Source organism: Castor canadensis, chromosome 7 (assembly GCF_047511655.1).
Source record: "Castor canadensis chromosome 7, mCasCan1.hap1v2, whole genome shotgun sequence".
NCBI lineage: Eukaryota > Metazoa > Chordata > Mammalia > Rodentia > Castoridae > Castor > Castor canadensis.
In genome coordinates this window covers 97,605,625-97,629,213 of record NC_133392.1, presented here as the reverse complement: position 1 = coordinate 97,629,213, position 23,589 = coordinate 97,605,625, and the positions used below count along the sequence as shown (strand labels likewise).

Sequence of the window (23,589 nt, the reverse complement as noted above, 5' to 3'; positions counted from 1 at the left end):
ATGTCTTAAAGACACTTGCCTTAAGTTAACATCTCTGTCTTGTAACCTAAACAAGGTAACAAATGAATCTTAATTTTTTTTCTGTTTTTTTCCCCTAAGGATAAAATTGTAATTATAACCATGACAAAAATTTGTAGGTGTTTAAGAGTCTGAGTTCCAAATTTATAACAAGTATTTTCTGTACAGATATCCATGGTAATTAGGCCTCTAAGTACTTGAAGGCTTTTAGGAAAAGTGTAAACTGTAGAAGTAAGATAGTCCTTATCAAATGGCCAGTAGTTTGATTTTATGAAACTATTTAGATATTATTTAAAAAACAGGCCAAATATTAGAAGACATAACCTAGTATTCCTTAATTTTTATGTTAACATTAGAACACTGACTATTTAAATATTGTTAAGAATATCACAGCAACTGGGTGTGATGGTTCATGCCTTCAGTCCCAGCACTTAGAAGGCTGAGGCAAGAGGATTGTGAGTTTGAGGCCAGCCTCTTAAAGACCCTGTCTTAAGGAAAAACAAAAACAAAAAAAAAAACTATAGCTCACTACTAGAAAAGCTCTTTGAAATCTTATCCATTATTTAAATATCAGATGTATGTGCACATATACATGGATTACATGTGAAAAAGCATATGGAAGTGTTTGATAAGCTGGAAATTATTATGTAAATGTTATTTATGAGGAAGGCTTAGAATAGTTTTTGTAAAACACTATGAAAAGAGACTAAAATTCACAGATAAAAGTGAAAAGATTTGGCAAGTAGCATCATCTTGGAGGATGTTCTTTGAGAATGAATCTCGTAGTTACTTTAATGCTTTATGCCAAGTAAATACTTCTTGAATAAAAGGAGATTGTGCAAAGACCTCTCTACGTTGTAGCAATATAGTTTGCACAACTTCAAGTAGTGAAAATCATTTAGGTATTCATTATAATATAAATGTTAGTGCTTTCATGTGTATTATCTGATTCTCCTAATAGCCTTTATGAATTAGGAATTCAGAGAAAATAAATGATTTACCTGAATTACCTATTAAGTGGCAAAGCTGAAATTAGAAACCAGGCATCCAAATTCTTAGGTCTTCATTTATACTTTAGGCACCTGTAGCTCCTTTCTTCTAGTCCTCTAACAGGAATGAAAGATTTCTATTATTGCTAAATAATAATTTCCCTTCAGCAACTTTCAGGTAACTCAGTATGACTGAGCTGTGTGAGGCATTAGCAAAAAAAAAAAAAAAGGCCTGAAAGATCTTCTGACTCCAGAATCAAATATACACATTTTAACTGCATTTACTTGTTTACGATAAACTGAGAAACGATTTACAAATTAGGAAAAGAAAACATGTCTGAATCAAAGCTAAAGGAGGAGATGAACTGGTCAGTTAATGCTTTTAGCTTTCTTGTGGTTTAAATGCTATGTTCAGTTCCCATTATTATTATCTACATTTATTTTCCTACTTAAACTGTAATTGTAAAATAAAAAAAGGGCTCATATGTCTAAATAAATAACTTTTCTATCTTTGTTGAAGTATAATATCCCAAGTAAGAAAGCTTGATTAAAGTGTTGTGAACAGTATAGATATTATTAGAATTTTTACTTAATTCTGGCCTATCAGCCTCCAGAGTGCTGGGATTACAGACATGCTTCACCATGACTGGCTGTGATTTAGTTTTTTTTCTTTTGTCTCACCATATAACCCAGGTTATATGGGTTGGCCTCAAACTCATGATCTCCTATGTCAGCCTTCCTAGTGCTATGATTATAGATGTGCTCTATCACACACAGTTTATAATTTTCATTTTTTTTTTTGTTGGTGGTATTGGGGTTTGAACTCAAGGCCTGTGCTTGATAGGCAGACAGTCTACACTTGAGCCACACATCCGGCCCTATAATTTTCTTTTAATAAAGGGAAGAGAATTGAGAATTGTGTGTTCATGGGACAATCTCACCCATGAGTAGTAAAATAAAAAATTTTAAATGTAAACTGGGTCCTGGTGACTCACGCCTGTAATCCTAGCTACTCAGGAGGCAGAGATTAATAGGATTGTGGTTCAAAGCCTACCTGGGCAAATAGTTCATGAGACTGTATCTTGAAAATACCCATCACAAAAAGGGGCTGGTGGAGTGGCTCAAGGTGAAGGCCCTAAATTCAAGCCCCAGTACCAAATTTTTTTTTTTTTAATGCAAACACTGTGGGGTAGGGGATGTAACTCAGGGTAGAACACTTGTGTAGCATGTATAAGACCTAGGGCTCTATCGCCAGCACTGCAAGAAAACAAATAAAAGTACTAAAAGCCTGTTTTGTTTTGTTTTTTTTAATGCAATGTTTGTAATTTAAAATATTATATCAGCCTTTAGTTTTAAGAAAAAAATGTATGTCAATTATTAATCCTACCTGGTTTTTGTTTTATTCCTGCTTTCTGTCACACATATACATACCTGTGATAGCACATAGGTCAGAATTTATAGCTGGGTATGGTGGCATGTGACTTTAGTCCCCACTTACTCAGGAGTCTGAGGTAGGAGCACTCCTTAAGCCCAGGAATTTCAGACCAGCCTGGGCAACATAGATAGACCCTATCTCATATAAGAAGGAGAGATTTATGTGACTTCTAAACAGTGTTTCAAGTAGCCTATTGCTTGGTAGAAATTTTGTTTTTATTTATTTGGGGTGCTGGGGGTGAAACCCAGGGCCTCTCACAAACTAGGCAGGTACTGTACTACTATAGGAAATACAGTATACCTCCAAACTTTGTTTTTATTTTTACTTTTAAAAACACATTTATTAAATAAGCTTTGTGCACAATCCTGATCTGCTTCATTTTCCCTAAAAGCTGCCTCTACTGTTCTCTTTACAGATTTCTGGTTCTTGTCATTATAAGTATTTGCAAGGATGACAATTCGTCCCTGGTATATCCCCCCCACCACTCACACACACCACATTCATCTCATACAATTTTGCCTTATCAAAATTTAATTGAAGTTATTGTGTAATGGATTTTCAACATAGCAGTCAAGAGGACAGCTCAGTCTGAAAAAGTGAGTATAAGAGTAAAGTTCCTCCAGTATACTATTTAATACATACGGTATTAAATGCCATTTAATAATCCATTGACTTTATTACATCTATTTGCAGTGACTACCTAGACTTGTTTATGTAATATTTTTTTGTATTTGAGCTATTGTATTTTTATAGATAATTATTTTTGCCTCTAAATTCTTTTCTAAGGATAAATTTCCAGGTGTGATTTTTTTAGCGCTCCTAAAATAATATTTAATGGCTTTAAATAATTTGTCAAATGTTTGATAGAATTATTTGCAAAACTTAGTGAAGGTGTAAGTATGCAAGTATCCACTCATTTAATCAAAACCTAGCCATATTGTTTTATTATTCTATTCTATATTCTTTTTCCTTTCTTTTTTTTTTTTTGGCAGTACTGGGGCTTGAACTCAGAGCCTCACACTTGCTAGGCAGGTGCTCACCCGCTTGAGCCACTTCACCAGCCCTTTTTGGTGTTGGGTATTTTCAGCATAGGGTCTCACAAACTATTTGCCTAGGCTGGCTTTGAACCGTGATCCTCCTGATCTCTGCCTCTTGAGTAGCTAGAATTATTGGCGTGAGCCACTGGTGCCAAGCTAGTCTGTATTCTTAAATCAAGATTATTTCTGCTCCTTATTAACATGAAACGTCCAAGTTGAGGTGAATCCTTGCTTTTTTTTTTTTTTTGGCAGTACTAGGGTTTGAACTCAGGGCCTACACCTTGAACCACTCCACTAGCCCTTTTTTGTGATGGATTTTTTTTTGAGACAGGATCTCACAAACTATTTGCACAGGGTTGGCTTTGAACCATGATTGTCCTGATCTCTGTCTCCTGAGTAGCTAGGAGCTTGGCTAAATCCTTGCTTTTCAGTTTTTTCACTATTATTCTTTTATGTGTGTGTGATATATAAAGAAATTGAAAATCCCTTTTTACTCTTTTGATGTCTAGAGAGCCAAATTTCTTTCCATTTTTTAATATACTATATAATGCATTTCTCACAAATGTGAAATATTTTGCCTTTCAGTTCCAAAAGTCACTTAATGGATACCATGTCCTGATAGCATTTCTCTCTCTCTGAAAATGATTTAGTTAGATACATAGTTTTTTCTTCAAGCATTACCCATCAGAACAATTTCAGGTTTTTCAGAAATAATAATGTCAGTGTTCCTTTGGTAATGAATATTTAAAGGAACTTCCTTAGAAATTAATTCTAAATAGATGGTTTTTATTATGTTTTTTACTCTAGATGCTGATTGATCCTTGAGCTACAACTTTATATATTTTTTTTTTTACAACTTTAAAAAGTAATAGTCTTACAGTGATTTTTTTTTTCTGGTGGTTCTGGGACTTGAACTCAGGGCCTCATGCTTGCTAGGCAGGCACTGCACGAAATGAGCCACTTCACCAGCCTTCAAAATTGACTTGATGTTAACATTTGCCCCCTAAGGTTTTTGTATTTGAATAGTATCTTTTGCATTTGAATATTCCTAGCAGGGCTAAAAAAGCATGCTAACTCACTTGTGTACCTCTGTAACCTGTAGCAGATTAAACAGATGTTAGAAGTTTCGAATACCAAGGTGTTTTTAAAGTAGAAAGTTTTGAGAAATAGGAAATCATAGTTATTAAAATGTACAAAGATGAATAATTCAGGAAGAAATGCTGAATCATCACTGCTGGCATGTGCAGTAGGTGTTCTCATTTCTTTAGGGTAACATATGATCATCATCCTTTCATTATGTTCGGAATGTGTGTGTCGATTTCCCTTTTGTTATCAAGTATTTTTCCCCCCAAGTTTACGGATACTTAAGACATTTACAATATGGGCTGTGTACAATTCTTTTGACATTCTCTCACTAATCCATCTTCTCAATGTTCTATTAGAAATAGGGGCTGCAGGTGTAGCTCAGTGGTAGAGCACTTGCCTAGGATGCATTAGGCCTTGGATTTGATTCCTCTCCAGCACTGGAAAAAAATCCAGAATGGGAACATTTTTTGAAAAGATGAGAAAATGGTGTGGAAGTTAACAAATGAGTTATATACCTCAAAAATATTTCTTAAAAATATTTCTTAAAATACTCATTATATGAGAAAAAAGTAGGCATCAGAGGGTATATACATATAAATGTTATGACTTAAACTTTATCAATTGAAAAAGTACAGAATTATAGCAAATAACCATTCATAGAAAAAAGATTATAGGAAAACAGTAACATTTAACAGGAATTACCTAAAATGATAAGAAGATTTTTATTTCATTCTTTTTTTTCCCCCGTGTTTTTTCAAGATCTTTCTCAATGAGTAAGTAAGTATATCTTACAATCAGGAAAAATGTGTTTTAAAAGAAAAAAAAATCTTTTATTATTGCCCTTTTAAAATAGTATATCCATGTTTAAAGTTAATCCAGTTAAAGTCTTTTAAGGAACATGACTTTGTTTTAATCTAACACTTCCCCCTAATTTTACTGCAGCACAAAAATTCTTTAAATAGTGACCCTAGGAGTGGTGGTCCCATTCTATTTTAGTTGAAGTAACTAAATTCAGCGATGAAGCTTTTACAAATGCTGGTTTGCTAGAATGATTCACTCATCTATAACAAAAAAAAAAAAGGTTAAGATCATAGTAAGTCTTTTATTTACTTAAAAATACTGTTTTTTAAATTTATGACAGTGTTTTTATAATGTAAAATTTGGTACGTCGACTTCCTCACATTTCTGACTGATAGATCCTAGGAATTTTGAAGATGATACAAATTCTCCTGAAAATTTTAATTTAAACACCTCATATTTTAATATTGTGTATTTTGCAGTTAAATAAATTTAGAAATTAAAATATCTAAAAAAAGTTCAAGACACTTTTACTTGTATAATAACTTGGTCACTTATTTTAACATAGGATACATAATGGCTGTAATTACTTCTGTTGCTTTTTCACCTCAAATAAAGTGAATAAATATGTAGTTTTGACATTCTGTGTTGATGTACTGGTTTGTTAAATGTACTTGGCCTCTTAAATAGGAAAAAAAAAATGGTAGCGCCAGAAGGAAAATGAATAGTTAATCGTGGAGGAGGAGAAAGCAGAGCTCAGTACTTTGACTAGAGGCAGCTGGGAAAGTGACGTCCTGTAGCATTTGCTGTTCTAGAAAGTGCAGAGACACGTAGTGAAAATGGGAGGATCTAGAAGGAGGCCGTCTCTTGTGTAGTGTATATTTATCTCTAAGTGAGCTGTTGGGGAAGGAATTAAATGCAGAGACGCTGTCTGCTTGCTACGTTAAGAGAGCTGATCTGAGTTGCTGATTTGCTTTAACTTTTAAAATATCCAGCTTGGTTTATTTTTCTCAGAATCATTGTATTGCTAAGACTGGGGACGCCGTTTTCTTTTACAAAGGGAAATCTAAGTTCATTTCAAGGCATTCGAAATGGGGAAAGACTATTACTGCATTTTGGGAATTGAAAAAGGAGCTTCAGATGAAGATATTAAAAAGGCTTACCGAAAACAAGCCCTCAAATTTCATCCCGACAAGAACAAATCTCCTCAGGCAGAGGAAAAATTTAAAGAGGTCGCAGAAGCTTATGAAGTATTGAGTGATCCTAAAAAAAGAGAAATATATGATCAGTTTGGGGAGGAAGGTAAGTATGTATTTCTTTCTCTTCGTCCGTTTCTTTTGCTTTCTGTCTCTATTTTATTTTATTTTTGCCTTCTGTCTTAGACTTCTGGTTGTCATTAGATTCTCAGACATACCAAAAATTAAAAAAGCAAATAATAGGAAAAAACAAGATTTCATCCCTGCTTATTTGAATGAATAATATGTAGCTATGAATGAAATGTTCTTGTTTGCCTTTTTTGAGACTTTAGCATTTTGTATTGTACATATTCCACCATTAGATTAGCAATGTTAAACGTTGTGTATTTTAAAAGAAACCTTAAATTCCTGTACCCATGAATGAATTGTGTCAAAAGTCTTATGCAACCTGTTTTATTTTCTAATGAATTTTCTGCTAGAATCAATAGTCTTCAGTCATTTAAAATCTTAAGATTGGAAGCTCAAATTCTGGGTAGCTTACATTTTATTCACAAAAACAAAAAGAAGTTTTTTGCCTTTTTAGAGCAAGTCTAGTTTAGACCAAACAAGACAGAGTCGTCTGTCTTAGAAGCAGAAGGCACAGGCATTTAGCTTCTAGTTGTTTTTGGCATTCTGCCTGGAGAGGAAAGAATTTTCCTGATGTCATAAAATACCAGAACAAGTTTTTAGCTTAATTGTAAACAGTAATTGTGTGCCAAGAAAATGAGATCTCAGAAATACAGTTTTTGACCTAAAATGGCCACCTTGTTAGAACAATTACTGGATTTTTTTTTTTTTAAGGTAACTATTCCTTTTGAAATTTTACTACCTAGGTGTAGAAGAAGGCATGACAACTCCCTGTTTCTCTCTCTGCCATACTTTTGTTTATTGAATTGTGAGGCCAGAAATTAGTGAAATTAGTGAATGCCATATATGGGTAATATAAGATTCTCCTTTTATCATCCTGGATTTTAAATCATGTTTGTCTACCATCTCTCCATACAAATGCAGCTATAAAGAAGACTATTTTAAAATTGCTAATTAACAACAGAATGACAACAAAACCTTTAATTTCTATTGATTCGGGGATTTTCAAATTTTAAAATTAGGACTTTGGTACTTTTTAATTTATTTTTCTCCTCAACTGTCTGTTAAGTCATTATAGCTATGAAAACATTTTTGTTATTCCTTTGCTTTATTTATTGCATTTAAAACATCAACTTTTCCTAATTAGAAATACAATAGAGTCAAGCAGTTACCACTCATTTTGGAGTATAATAGATGGAGACAGGTAGGGTAGTGTGTATAAAGGATTTTTCCCCCCCGTCTTGTTTTTCTTCTTGGTCTGTGAGTAACAAAAAGGTTAAAGTTTATGCTGCTGATTTTGGTATGATGAGAATCTGCACTGTCAGGTTCTCACAAAGTAAATATTGGAAAAGGCAAATAATGGGTAGTTAAATCCTGTATATTCCCTATGGCTGTAGTATTCAAAATACCATCATTTGGTTATCTAAGAAGCTAAGCAGGATATTGAGATACTGCCAGTAATTTACCTCTCTTTTTGAAGGAGTTATTTTTTAATTTTGTGAAGAAATTCACAAACATGGGATGGTACCATAAATTTCCATAAAAAAGTAGATATACACTGCTTTAAATCTGAGATATTTGGCCACATGACTAAGCCATAGTATCCAGATTTAACAAATGATACACTTTACTTGGTTTAATATTACTTCTTAAAAGTACGTTTCTTGAATGATTTTTTTCCCTCTAGTTTGATTTTTACTGATCATTACCAGTGAGTGAATTTTTAAAAACGAAGTCAGGATCACATATGTGCTCTGAATCTTTTTGTAGTTATTGTCCTTAACTCAAATGATTGATAGAAGCAACTAAATAAAGGCAGGGGTAAGGAGAGGAAATGTTTTTCAAGCACTGAAATATGTTATTCAGAAATGGTCTGCAGTTATAGGCTACTTAAAATGAAAGTTTTAAAATTATTTTTTAAAATTAGTCTTAGTTCATAGAAAAATGTTGTATTTATTTGCCCTTTATTCAGAATTTTTATTAATTCTTAAAGAAAAAAAAATCCCCGTTAGGGGCTGGAAGTGTAGCTTGGTGATACATAATACTTGCCATAGCTTGATACAGCTTTTGGGAGGCCCCGAGTTCAATCCCCAGCACCTAACTGTAAAAAACCAACCAAACAAAAACTCCTTTAGGTATACTTTGAGAATATGGGAAAACATTTTTTCTCTTTGCTTTTCATTGCTCTGTTGGTGTCTGCAGTCCTGGTCCATAGGTTTCTCCAGTAGCAACAAAACATGGACACTAACAATTCACCTGGAATGTACACACACACATTGCATTATGACATTCTTGGAGCTGTTAAAACAGAAATAAGGAGCCATGAACTGAGAATTATACGAGTTGATGCTAAATTTATGTATGTGGGAATTAAGAGAGTCATTTATCCAGTTTATTTGTATTCTGAAAATCTCTAATATCTGCAACTTAAAATGCTTTGTTTAAAAAAAAAAGTGGGACAAAAATAGAGATGTTTTAAACTTGCTAGATGACTCCACTCCCAGGAATCTTTGCCTACACAAAGTACCTTGAATGTTCATAGCATTATTTTTAACGGCCCCCAAATTAAAACAACCCAAAGTACTATTAATTGGCAAATGGGTAAACAAAATGTGCATACATGGGGGGTTCTATTTTAGCAATTAAAAGGACCTCTTTAATGAAATATGCTAAATCATAGATGAACCTCAAAAAGAGTGCTGAATGAAAGAACCCAGATATAAAAGAGCTCATATTATGTAATTCCATTTATATGAAGTGTCTAGAAAAGGCAAATTTATAGAGAAAGAAAGAGAACTTGTTTGCCTGAGGCGATAGGTAGGAATAGAGATTAGCTGCAAATAGGAAATGGGGAACTCTTTGAAATGATGGAAATGTACCATAAATGGATTGTGGTGCTGGCTGCACAACTCTGTAAATTTGCTACAATTGAATTGTATATTTACAAAGGGTTAATTTTATGGTATGTAATAATCTGGCTTTTTTTTTTTTTTTTTTTCTTTTTTGTGGTATTGGGTTTGAACTCAGGGCCTACGCTTGGAGTCATTCCACTGGGTTTTTTTCGAGATAGGGTCTCACGAACTATTTGTCTGGGTTGACTTTGAGCTGCAATCCTTCTGATCTCTGCCTCCTGAGTAGCTAGGGTAATCTGGCTTTTTTAAATAAAGAAATTTTCTCCATAGTTGGGTCATTTGAAAACAAAATCCATAGAACTGTAGAAATTTTAAGTGTGGATTTTGAACCACACTCTCTCCAGAAGTCTTAGATTGAGTTTAGTGGATATAAAGAGAAGTTTATATTAAAAGATTATTTTTGTTCAATAGTACATCCTTGAAGAATTTATTTTAGATCTCTAACATTTCTTTTTGCCTTATTTTGTTTCTTGTTTACTCAATAGTTTTCTTCAAATACTGAAAGTTAGTGTTTATATCATCAAACTTGTATTTAGTATATTAATCTATGCTACTTTTCTTGTTTTGTTCTTTAACTTACATATTTAATCTACTGGATCTCTTTATTTACTATGTACTCTAAAAACATGTAAGTCAACTGAATTTTTGTGAATTAAAACTGTTTAAAACCTCTCATTCTTGGGGGGGATGTGGCCCAAATAATGCATACACATGTGAGTAAATGTAAAAACAATAAAATAAAAAAATCTCATTCTATAACTCTCTGAAGTTTTGCCATAAATCTAGATTTTTTACATATTAGATCTCCTTAAAGTAATTTATTAATACTACTCTTTTTTCCTTTGAAATCTTAATTCTTCTCCAGTGTTTCTTCTTTTGATAAACATTTAGTCAGCTAACTAGTGGAAGTCATTGCTATGGATAGTATTCTGAAAATATATTTGTTTGGATCACAAATTGGTTGGTTTGTTGATTGGCTTTTAAATAATTGCTTTCCTGCAAAAGTATAGGCAAATGTTGATTCTGAAGTGCATTGCTTGGTCACACAAAGTGATTGATAGTGGTGTCTAGGTTGGATAGCAGAAGAAATCCAGTTGAATGTTAACATTTTACATTTTCATGAAATGTACATGATTAAGAATTAACCATATAGGTGATGATGTGCTAGTTATACTTCACATGCTAGGCAATACAAGTTATAACTTGCATAATTCATGTCATATTAAGATGGCATTTTTTTTTTTTTGGCAATACTAGGGTTTGAACTTAGGATCTTGTGGTTGCTAGACGAGCCCTCTACCACTTGAGCCATACCCCCAAACTCGTGGCATGAATTTTGATAGGATTTTCTCAGTCATTAGAGTAGCTTCATTCTTTATGTGAGCTACACAATTGAACATTTAATGTCTAGGAAAATCTCAAAGCTGCATTGGGGTCTTTTGTGAGCTTTGATAAGTAAGTCACTTCAGATTGTGAATCACAGACTCTAATGCTGACTGAATTGCCATTTTTGAGAGAGAGGGAAGAGATTTTAGGAAAGGGCCAAACCCATGATATAATAATTAAAATGTAATTCTTTTCATGCATCTGTTATGGGCCCAAAGCATTTAGGTTTTTACCTTGTAGAGGGTTAGTTAGGGCAAGCTAGTTTACCCAATTTAATTACCTGAAATAATTATGCTGTATGAAATCCATAGGATGGATAAAATGATTGAAATAATTTAAGTATAGTTTGGTCACCTTGGTCATGACCTTGAGTTATATATGCATTCTATTGTTTAAAAAGGTCTGTCATTTGCTTTTTAGCATTTGGAGTTATAATTGTACTGCTAAAATTTATAAAAAGGAGATTTGGATGAGCTGCATATTAAAAGTGCTTATCCAGCTTATACTTGTCATTCAGTTTCTACAAGGAATTTCTCTAACTGCTATTTGGCTATATCATTCAGTATACATATTTTGATAATTTTCAGATTTTTAGGTTTCTCTTGGTCCCTTCAGATTTCTATTCATGAATGAAGGTAATAATTGAGAACTTATTTGAAACTCTTATATGATGTAGAATACATGCATAACTTTTAATGGAAGAAGCCAAATATACAATAAGAAATATGCAAAACTAAGTCTTTTTGAAAGCATTCAGGGCATTTTTAGGCAGGTGCTTTACCACTTGAGCCACTCCAGTAGCCTACATGCAGAGTATTGTCATTAGAATTTTAAACTATTAAATCTCATATATATTTATGTGTGATTATATTGTTTTTGCTTTGCTTTCTCTATATTGACACTCAAGACACCTTTTTTAGTTTCTGTTTAGAAAGACTTTAAGAATTTTCTTCATTCAATAAACATGACTGTCTATCATTTTCAGCCCTGTTTGCATAAGCGATACAAAAATGAATAAAATACATTACTTGGTTTGAGCATATACAGATCTCCCTGTTTAAACTCTTGAATTATTCAGTTTTATAATCTTTATTTTCCTCCTTTTTGCTTGGTAAGGAATTCCCATAAGTCTCCCTCAGAAACTTTGCTGATACTATAATGTTAGGAATGAAATCCTTATCAGTACTGACCTCTGAAAATATCACTATCCTATTGTTTTGTGGGTGTTAGTAGACTTTTTCTTTGTTTTGAAGTAGAAAATGCTATTTCAAATGTCCAGAATAGAGAGAAGTAACAGTTTGAAGGTCTTACATATCAAGAGAATTTACAGCTCTTGATTTCAGTCTTACCTTTCTTTGGGGGAATGGATGGGGATAGGCAGTAGTACTGGAGTTTGAACTAAGCCCTCAAACTTGCTAGGCAGGAGCTCTACCACTTGAGCCATATCCCAGCCCTGTTTTGCTTCAGTTATTTCTCAGATAAAGTCTCACATTTTTGCCCAGGACTGGCCTCAGACTTCAGTCCTCCTAGCAATGGTCTCCCATAGGGATAACATGCACACACCCACAATGCCCAGTTCATTGGTTGAGATAGGGTTTCACTCACTGTCCCTGCCCCCACCTCAAACTGCAATCCTCCCAAGTAGCTGAGAGTACAGGCATGACCGACCGAAGCCAGCCTCAGTCTTGTTTTTATATGCTTTGAATTAATACTATGATGTGGTATGTGTAGATAAACAATTTTGGTATCTAGGATGGAATAAATAATTTTAGTTTCTAAAAAACATTTTTTCATAAAATGTCCTCATTATTCTGCCACAGAAACAGTTCTGTTCTAATTCTTAAATGGTGAAAGATGATATGAAATGCAGTATGAATATGGTATTATATTATATATAATCAGTATTACATATTGATTATACTTATCAGTTATAATGCTACTTAGAGATTTAGATTCTACATTTTACATTGATTACTGAAGTCTTTTCAACTGACATCTTTAAAACTTAAATTTATATACTTCAGTATGCCAAACCAGTAATTTATGAGATAAGGGATTCTCAGTTTTATTTTCTTTCTTTTTTTTTTTTTGTGGTACTGGGGTTTGAACTCAGGGCCTATACCTTGAGTCACTCCACCAGCCCTTTTTTTATGAAGGGTTTTTTCGAGATAGGTTCTCATGAACTATTTGCTCAGGCTGGCTTCGAGCCATGATCCTCCTGATTGCTGCCTCCTGAGTCACTAGGATTACAGGCGTGAGCCACTGGCGCCCAGCTATTTTATTTCTTATTTACTGTGAGTCAAAGATTCAGGAATAAAAATTTAAAGCTAAGGATATTAAGGGAGAATATGAAAGCTAAAATTTTAACTTAGGATGAATTGTCAGAAGCTATATTGCTGTTCTGTATTGAGTTATAGTGACTCTGGGCAGTATAAATAAATTGGGACCTAACTTGGCCAAAGTTGATTAGCTGCACAGTTTTTGAAAGTTTAACTGTCAAGAGTTGCAAGCTTTTTTCTAATCATGCTATTTCTTTGCTTAGGGTTGAAAGGAGGAGCAGGAGGTACTGATGGACAAGGAGGTACCTTCCGGTACACCTTTCATGGCGATCCTCATGCCACCTTTGCAGCATTTTTTGGAGGTTCCAACCCCTTTGAAATTTTCTTTGGAAGACGGATGGCTGGTGGTAGAGATTCTGAAGAAATGGAAATAGATGGAGATCCTTTTAGTGCCTTTGGATTCAGCATGAATGGATATCCAAGAGACAGGAATTCTGTGGGGCCATCCCGTCTCAAACAAGATCCTCCAGTTATTCATGAACTGAGAGTATCACTAGAAGAAATATATAGTGGTTGTACCAAACGGATGAAGATTTCTCGAAAAAGATTAAATCCTGATGGAAGGAGTTATAGATCTGAGGACAAAATTCTCACTATTGAGATTAAAAAAGGGTGGAAAGAAGGCACCAAAATTACTTTTCCAAGGGAAGGAGATGAAACACCGAATAGTATTCCAGCAGACATTGTTTTTATTATTAAAGACAAAGACCACCCCAAATTTAAAAGAGATGGATCAAATATAATCTATACTGCTAAAATTAGTTTACGGGAGGTAAGTTAGTAGGACCTAGGATTCTGAGATCAAACAGATTTATGTAGCTGATTAATCTTAGGGAACTATCTACATAATACCTATCTAATAATACCTAATTCATGCCTACTACACATTATTTATTTTAATCCTCATATCATGTACTCAGATCCTCAGATGTACTGAGGAAGTACATCTTTTATGGATGACATTATATATTCTAAGTTTGGCTACTTGTATTAACCATTTAATGTTAGTTTCAAATGCAAACTTGATTGTGTACTGTGAGGCCCAATATTGGGTTAACTCTATTCTGTTCTAACAATTGTGGTTTATGAGATCTGCATTAGTAATCTCATCACCTTAATCCACTTAGAGAATTCATTCTATGATATTAATTTTGAGTAGTTGCATAATAAAAACATTAAAATAATTTATATTAAGTAAGTTATAATATATTAATAGTATATAATAATACTGTTTTAATAGAATTCCCTGAGTTTTTTTCTTCTGTTTTTGTTTATGTTTTCTGAGACAGGGTCTTACTATGAAGTCCAGGCAGACCTTGAACTCCAAATGCTCCTGCTTCTGCCTCTCTAGTGTTGCATTACATTACCAGCCTGGCTCAATTCTTATTTACATCATTTCTCAAATTCTGTTGTAACCCATGAAATGTGATCATGTCAGTTCCCTGTTTAAAATTCTTAAATGGCTCTATGTAGCCTCTATTATAAAGTCCATATTTAGCTTAAAAAAAAAAGGTAGAACTCTGCTTTCTACCTAAAAGTATATTTTCTTTTCCATGAATAATTGCATAATTCTGTGCCATTGTCTGAGTTCTGTGGTACACTATTGTTCTTCAGTTTGTCCTAATACCTGCTACTTAGTCCAATACTTAAGCTCAAGCATTATCTACTCCAGAAGGTAAGCAGATAATGTGGGTGTCATTTCTTCACAAAGACCTGTGTCACACCTCTGTGGCCACATTATACTATATTATAATTGCTAGTTTTATGTGTATGTTTCTGTGAGCTCCTTGTACATTTCTTTTTTTTTTTTTTGGTGGGAATGGGGTTTGAACTCAGGGCTTTGTGCTTGCAAAGCAAATGGGTCTACTCCTTGAGCCACACCTCCAGTCCATTTTGCTTTGATTATTTTGGAGATGAGGGTCTCACAAACCATTTGCCCAGGCTGGCCTTGAACCATGATCCTCCCAAATTCAGCCTCCCAAGTAGCTAGGATTGCAGATGTGAGCCATTGGCATCCGGTTTGTGCATTCCTTGAAGTGAGGTCTTGGTTCGTGGTTCCTGTATGGTTTAACAAGAATTGTGTGGTATTATAGTGGACACTTAGTAAACATTTGTTTACTGAAAAAGTGTATTTCTTATCCTAAGGTTTTCCAGAGAAGTAAGCAGTTCTAGTTTCCAGTTATGTTTCTCCCTTTTCTCCCATTCTAATTCCTGCATCTTGAATATTGTACTAGCAGTTTCAGATTATCTATTTCATTCCAAGGCAATGTGTAATATCTCCTTTACTTCTCTTTTCCTTTCTTTTCTGTCTTTTGTACCATCTCTGATTATGCATGTCCTAGTAGGGAAAAAGTTTTGTAACTACTGTAATTCTTTTGGAGGTTAAACTTTTATCTTAGTGATATTATTCTTTACCTCCCTGTTATATTTTTGCTTATATATTTCAGCTTCAGAGTTTGTTAACTTTTATTTGGTCCATTTTAGGCATTGTGTGGCTGCTCAATTAATGTGCCAACAATGGATGGAAGAAACATACCTATGTCAATAAATGATATTGTGAAACCTGGAATGAGGAGGAGAATTATTGGATACGGGCTACCATTTCCAAAAAATCCTGACCAACGTGGTGACCTTCTAATAGAATTTGATGTCTCCTTCCCAGATACCATATCTTCATCATCCAAAGAAATTCTTAGAAAACATCTTCCTGCCTCATAGAGTGAAGAACTCTGTTACCCATATTTTGATAAGACACTGAAAATATAAAAGGACTGGCAGTTTACTGATGTAGATGTGAATTCTGTATAAATATGTGTAAATTCTTTTGAGGGTTCATAAATTGCATGAATAGAGACGGGTCAAATAAATAGGCAAAAGGGATTTTTATAGTTAGAGATAAAGACAAAACCACTCACTGTATTTTACTTTGTTTCTCCCAAATCAGAAATTTTTAATACTTTACCTATATATAAAAGTTGGTTCTGAGGAGTCAGCAGATATATTTCTGGTAAAGTACTAGACTGTTCAAGTACTTTATTTCTTAAAATTTTAGATCAGTATGTTAGGTTCCCATAATGGAAATTAAAATTCTTAGCCAAACTATACATGTAATATATAGAGGAGAATAAAAGTCCAAGTCATTTGGAAATGTGGTTATTTGATTTAAATCACCTTCTGAAATGCTGCTATACAGCTGAAACTGATAAAAGAATATACTGATGCATAAATTTCACCATTTTAATTTTTAAAGTACGATAGCATTTCTTAATAACATAGTTGGAATGTTCTTTAGCAGACCTTTGGTTCCTAAAAAGAAAACGAATGGCAGTTTATCTCCTGTGGAAGTCCTAATAGCCTGAATTACTAATATTTTAGACATACTGTTTTTAAAATGCCATATATAATTTTATGCAAGTTGACTATAAATCTTGGACTTAATAAATTATAGGCTCATTTTGTTGTCCATTAGTTTAAAATAATTTGTTTAATAATAAATGTGTTTCTAGAGAAAATACTGTTACTTGGAATTAATTTTCCAATTACACAGTCTTCTATAAGTTACTTGTAATATGCTATATGTACCTTATATAATTCCCTAAAAAGAATAGACTACCACTATGGTGTTAAAACAAAATATGGGGAAAATAAACACTAACTGCTGTTTATGGACAATGTAGCTACTACTAGTTATACATATAAATATTTTACTTTTTCATATCTATAGATTGCATTTCTTAGGTGTTTTAATTTTTTAAATATATTTACATTTAAAAATTGTTTTGTCTTCTCTTTTGTAACTATTAAGAATTATGTTTTTTTTTTTTTCATTTTTCTTTTATTATTCATATGTGCATACAAGGCTTGGTTCATTTCTCCCCCCTGCCCCCACCCCCTCCCTTACCACCCACTCCGCCCCCTCCCGCTCCCCCCCTCAATACCCAGCAGAAACTATTTTGCCCTTATCTCTAATTTTGTTGTAGAGAGAGTATAAGCAATAATAGGAAGGAACAAGGGGTTTTGTTGGTTGAGATAAGGATAGCTATACAGGGCATTGACTCACATTGATTTCCTGTGTGTGGGTGTTACCTTCTAGGTTAATTCTTTTTGATCTCACCTTTTCTCTAGTTCCTGGTCCCCTTTTCCTGTTGGCCTCATTTGCTTTAAGGTATCTGCTTTAGTTTCTCTGCGTTAAGGGCAACAAATGCTAGCTAGTTTTTTAGGTGTCTTACCTATCCTCACCCCTCCCTTGTGTGCTCTCGCTTTTATCATGTGCTCATAGTCCAATCCCCTTGTTGTGTTTGCCCTTGATCTAATGTCCACATATGAGGGAGAACATACGATTTTTGGTCTTTTGAGCCAGGCTAACCTCACTCAGAATGATGTTCTCCAATTCCATCCATTTACCAGCGAATGATAACATTTCGTTCTTCTTCATGGCTGCATAAAATTCCATTGTGTATAGATACCACATTTTCTTAATCCATTCGTCAGTGCTGGGACATCTTGGCTGTTTCCATAACTTGGCTATTGTGAATAGTGCCGCAATAAACATGGATGTGCAGGTGCCTCTGGAGTAACAGTCTTTTGGGTATATCCCCAAGAGTGGTATTGCTGGATCAAATGGTAGATCGATGTCCATCTTTTTAAGTAGCCTCCAAATTTTTTTCCAGAGTGGTTGTACTAGTCTACATTCCCACCAACAGTGTAAAAGGGTTCCTTTTTCCCCGCATCCTCGCCAACACCTGTTGTTGGTGGTGTTGCTGATGATGGCTATTCTAACAGGGGTGAGGTGGAATCTTAGTGTGGTTTTAATTTGCATTTCCTTTATTGCTAGAGATGGTGAGCATTTTTTCATGTGTTTTCTGGCCATTTGAATTTCTTCTTTTGAGAAAGTTCTGTTTAGTTCACATGCCCATTTCTTTATTGGTTCATTAGTTTTGGGAGAATTTAGTTTTTTAAGTTCCCTGTATATTCTGGTTATCAGTCCTTTGTCTGATGTATAATTGGCAAATATTTTCTCCCACTCTGTGGGTGTTCTCTTCAGTTTAGAGACCATTTCTTTTGATGAACAGAAGCTTTTTAGTTTTATGAGGTCCCATTTATCTATGCTATCTCTTAGTTGCTGTGCTGCTGGGGTTTCATTGAGAAAGTTTTTACCTATACCTACTAACTCCAGAGTATTTCCTACTCTTTCTTGTATCAACTTAAGAGTTTGGGGTCTGATATTAAGATCCTTGATCCATTTTGAGTTAATCTTGGTATAGGGTGATATACATGGATCTAGTTTCAGTTTTTTGCAGACTGCTAACCAGTTTTCCCAGCAGTTTTTGTTGAAGAGGCTGCTATTTCTCCATCGTATATTTTTAGCTCCTTTGTCAAAGATAAGTTGCTCATAGTTGTGTGGCTTCATATCTGGATCCTCTATTCTGTTCCACTGGTCTTCATGTCTGTTTTTGTGCCAGTACCATGCTGTTTTTATTGTTATTGCTTTGTAATATAGTTTGAAGTCAGGTATTGTGATACCTCCTGCATTGTTCTTTTGACTGAGTATTGCCTTGGCTATTCGTGGCCTCTTGTGTTTCCATATAAATTTCACAGTAGATTTTTCAATCTCTTTAATGAATGTCATTGGAATTTTGATGGGAATTGCATTAAACATGTAGATTACTTTGGGGAGTATCGACATTTTTACTATGTTGATTCTACCAATCCATGAGCATGGGAGATCTCTCCACTTTCTATAGTCTTCCTCAATCTCTTTCTTCAGAAGTGTATAGTTTTCCTTGTAGAGGTCTTTCACATCTTTTGTTAGGTTTACACCGAGGTATTTGATTTTTTTTGAGGCTATTGTAAATGGAATTGTTTTCATACATTCTTTTTCCGTTTGCTCATTGTTAGTGTATAGAAATGCTAATGATTTTTCTATGTTGATTTTATATCCTGCTACTTTGCTATAGCTATTGATGATGTCTAGAAGCTTCTGAGTAGAGTTTTTTGGGTCTTTAAGGTATAGGATCATGTCGTCTGCAAATAGGGATATTTTGACAGTTTCTTTACCTATTTGTATTCCTTTTATTCCTTCTTCTTGCCTAATTGCTCTGGCTAGGAATTCCAGTACTATGTTGAATAGGAGTGGAGATAGTGGGCATCCTTGTCTGGTTCCTGATTTTAGAGGGAATGGTTTTAATTTTTCTCCGTTAAGTATAATGCTGGCTGTAGGTTTGTCATATATAGCTTTTATAATGTTGAGGAACTTTCCTTCTATTCCTAGTTTTCTTAGAGCTTTTATCATGAAATGATGTTGGATCTTATCAAAGGCTTTTTCTGCGTCTATTGAGATGATCAAGTGGTTTTTGTCTTTGCTTCTGTTAATGTGGTTTATTACATTTATTGATTTTCGTATGTTGAACCACCCCTGCATCCCTGGGATGAAGCCTACCTGGTCGTGGTGGATAATCTTTTTGATGTGTTGCTGAATTCGGTTTGCCATTATTTTGTTGAGGATTTTTGCATCAATGTTCATTAAGGAGATTGGCCTATAGTTCTCCTTTTTGGAGAAGAATTATGTTTTGAAGTAGTTTTTGGTTAACTTTCAGGATGATTCATACACACATACACACATATGCACACATACACAAACATACACACACACACACATACACTATGGTATGCTGGGCCGTATAACTATTTTAGTTGAATGTGAAATCGTTTAGAAATTCAACTTAAATGTTTTATAATATCATATATCTTATAGCTTTGTTGAGATAGAATTCATATATGGTTTACCTTGGCTTTTTTTTTTTTTTTTTTTTTGGTGTTGGGGATTGAAGTCAAAGAGTCTCATGCATACTAAGCACTCACTGTACCACAGAACTACACCCCAGCTCCTTGGTTTACTCTTGTAAAGTGTCCAACTCATTGGGCGCTGATGGCTCATGTCTGCAATCCTCCCTACTCAGGAGGCAGTGATCAGGAGGATCGAGGTGCTAAGCCAGCCCAGGCAAAATAGTTTTTAGAAACCCTATCTCGAAAACACCAACACAAAAAAAGGGCTGGTGGAGTGGCTCAAAGTGTAGGCCCTGAGTTCAAACCCTAATACCACAAAAAAAAAGTAAAGAAAAAATGTACAACTCACGGTTTTAGTGTGTACACAGAGTTGTGCAATTATCACCATTGTCAAATTTCAGAACATTTTCATCATCCCCCAATAAAACCCTATTTCCATTAGCAGTCACTCCTCATTCTTTCCTTCTTCTAGCCTCTGACAAACACTAATCTACTTTTTATCTGATGGATTTGTCTGTTCTGGATGTTTTCCACAAACGGAATCAATATGTGGCTGATGTGGTTGTGTGTGTGTGTTACTGGGGATTGAACCCAGGTCTCTGCAGTTGCTAGGCAAGTGCTCTACCACTAGACTTACACCCCCAGCCCTTTTCTGGGGTTTTTTGTTTGTTCTGGGCTTTTTTGGTTGTTGTTGCTTTTGAGATAAGGTCTCACTAACTTCAGCCTGGCCTTGAATTTGAGATCTTTCTACTCCACCTCTAGGAATTACAATGTGTGCCACCGTGCCCAGCTACTACATGACTTTTTCTTTAAGTTCTTTCACTTAGCATAATGTTTTTAAGGTCTGTCCATGTTGCATTGTCTATCAGTACTTCCTTCCTTTTTATGGCAAATAATTCATTATATGAGAATTCCACATTTTGCTTATCTGTTCATTGGTTTGGGGGGCATTTGGGTTATTTTCACTTATTGGTTGTTATGAATAGTACTGTTTTGAACATTTATGTGCAAGTTTTTGTGTGGACATAACTTTTCAATTATCTTGGGTATATACCTTGGAGTGGAATTATTGAAAATAACCATACACTTCACTGCCAACGGAAAATGAAAAAATGCCAGAGAATTGAACTAATCATGTTTATTATTCTACCTAATTCATAAATTACTTCTTTAGAAGCTTATTTATCTGCATAACAATTAAAAACCCTAGGGTTCAACCCCACACCAGGGGAGCTGGATGCCCTAGGGAAGTGTGAACATCATGGAAATTTTCTCACAAGTTTTAAAGTGCTAGAACTGAAAAGCATCAGGCGTGGATGTAAATTTTTATTTTAAGCCCACGATTATTTATTGCAATTTTCTTCATTAAACACTTTCTTTCAGGTAAAATAAAGGATTTATAGATTAGATACATGGATCATCTTTTGGTTAAATGTGTTTTATTTAAGAATTATTCTAGTAGTCAAATAATAACTATCTTCCTTGCCTTAGAGAAAACTGATAATGCCTCAGCAAGTAGCAAGTGCCCAATTTTTACTTGTTAAACTAACAATAATACTAAAAGGTCTGATCTTCGTAGCACACGCTGGTAATCAATGAAGCAGGAGGATCATGAGTTTGAGGCCAGCCTGTGCAACACTTTATTTAAAAACAAAAACAACAACAACAACAAAAAAACCCAGTGATACTAAAAGGGGCTAGTGGAGTGGCTCAAGTGGTAGAGTGCCTGCCTAGCAATACAAAGTGCTCGAATTCAAACCCCAGTACTATCAAAAAACCAAAGTTTTAGCCACGTGCTGGTGGTTTATGCCTGTAATCCTAGCTATACAGAAGGCAGAGATCAGGATTTCGGTTTGAAGCCAGCACCCGACAAATAGTTCTAAGAATCGCTCAAGTGAAGACTGCCTGCCTAATAAGTTGAGGCCCAGAGTTCAAACCCCAGTACCACAAAAAGAAAAAAAGAAAGTAAATGTTACTTAAGCCATTATCTCAGGGCGGTCAGCGGGCCATTGAGGATTATCCCACCTAGTGCGGGCTTCTCCACCCACTTCATAAACACCCCCAGTATGTAAGGGGCTCGGTGCCGCAGCTCTCTTGCTGGGGACTCCCTCCGCAGGACCACTTCTCCACAATAAACCCTGTGCTGGCCTTTGAGTCCGCTACCTGGCTATCCATTCTGCTTTCATTTCTAACAGTAAAGTTTTAAAATTTTTCTTATTTATTTAAATTATGAGAACCTTTTGATTTTAAAATATTCTTTTGTGGAGCTGGTGGAGTGGCTCAAGTGGTACAGGGCTGGCTGCCTGGTAGGCATGAGGCCCTGAATTGAAGCCCCAGTACTGCCTTAAAAAAAAAAAAAATAGGGCTAGAGGTGTAGCTCAAGTGGTAAGAGTGGCTGCCTAGCAAGTGCAAGGCCCTGAATTTAAACTGCAAAAAACAAAACAAAAACCTCTTTAATTCATGAAGTTCTTGCATAGCTACAATAGTTCTGAAGTATTACAGATTCCAGTAACCTACTTGCTAAAGATGTTTATCTACCTTTCCTACAAGAAAAACTACAAGTTGCTTATATTAAAAGAACTATAGACCAAGGTCATTGATGGCCTGCCAATGGAAGCATTTTGTTTGGCCAGCTTGGTAGTATAAAAACCATTTTTAATTAGGATGTTTCCAAGCAAAGCATGCATTCTTGCTCTACCACCAACCTATCATTCTGTATTCTCTTACCTAAAGCTGCTTCACACAGTTCATTTGTCTCTGGCTTCTGAAAACATCTGAGTTTTGACCTCTACTGTAGCTCATCACTTCTGCCTATTATTAGCCTCTCTTGGAAGCAAGAAATTGAAAATGCTCTTGCTTGGTTATTTTTAGGAAACTCATTTGGATAGTTATGATGGATAAAATGAAATTAATATATGTGATTGGACTCAGGAAATGGCCTAGAAGTCACTAATCTCAAATTTCAAGGGACTATTTTCTTAACCTCACAGTTAAGGCTAAACAAACATCATTTTTAAAACATTTTTTACTCAATAATGTGTGATATAGTATGATGCCTTAACATTTCTCTCTCTCTCGCTCTCTCTTTTTTTCTATGATACTTTAAGTTCATTATTTTAGCTTTTGAAGCTGGACAGAATTTTCAGGAATTCTTTCCTGAAGTTTTGCAGTGAAATCAGAAAGACTACGTTCCTTACTTGCCTATAGTTAAAGAGCATATTTGTAAGAGAATTCTGAGAATTCTTGTCTCTTATTTTTCAGTGTCATTTTTTCCTAGTATGCCATTGATATCTCCTGTTGCTAAATTTCCAAGACCGGATAAAATTCTTTTTTTTTGCAGTACTGGGGCTTTGAACTCAGGGCCTTCACCTTGAGCCACTCCACCAGTCCTATTTTTGTGAAGGGTTTTTCAAGATAGGGTCTCATGAACTATTTCCCTGGGCTGGCTTTGAACTGCAATTCTCCTGATCTCTGCCACCTG

General features: G+C 34.8%; 1 protein-coding gene across 2 annotated transcripts in view; it reads left to right on the top strand.

The window, feature by feature from the left end:
* Positions 1 to 17,099, top strand: part of Dnajb4 (DnaJ heat shock protein family (Hsp40) member B4) — a 37,411-nt gene extending 20,312 nt beyond the window's left edge. Inside the window, exons 1-3 of one of the 2 annotated variants that reach the window (XM_020173294.2) lie at positions 6,087 to 6,665; positions 13,526 to 14,094; positions 15,807 to 17,099. In XM_020173294.2, the coding sequence (XP_020028883.1) occupies positions 6,455 to 6,665; positions 13,526 to 14,094; positions 15,807 to 16,040 (1,014 nt within the window). In that variant the 5' untranslated portion in view covers positions 6,087 to 6,454 and the 3' untranslated portion in view covers positions 16,041 to 17,099. Of the gene's footprint in view, positions 1 to 6,086; positions 6,666 to 13,525; positions 14,095 to 15,806 lie in introns of those variants that run through there. The other variant, XM_074079713.1, reaches the window with a different exon arrangement.
* Positions 17,100 to 23,589: the final 6,490 nt, after the last annotated feature.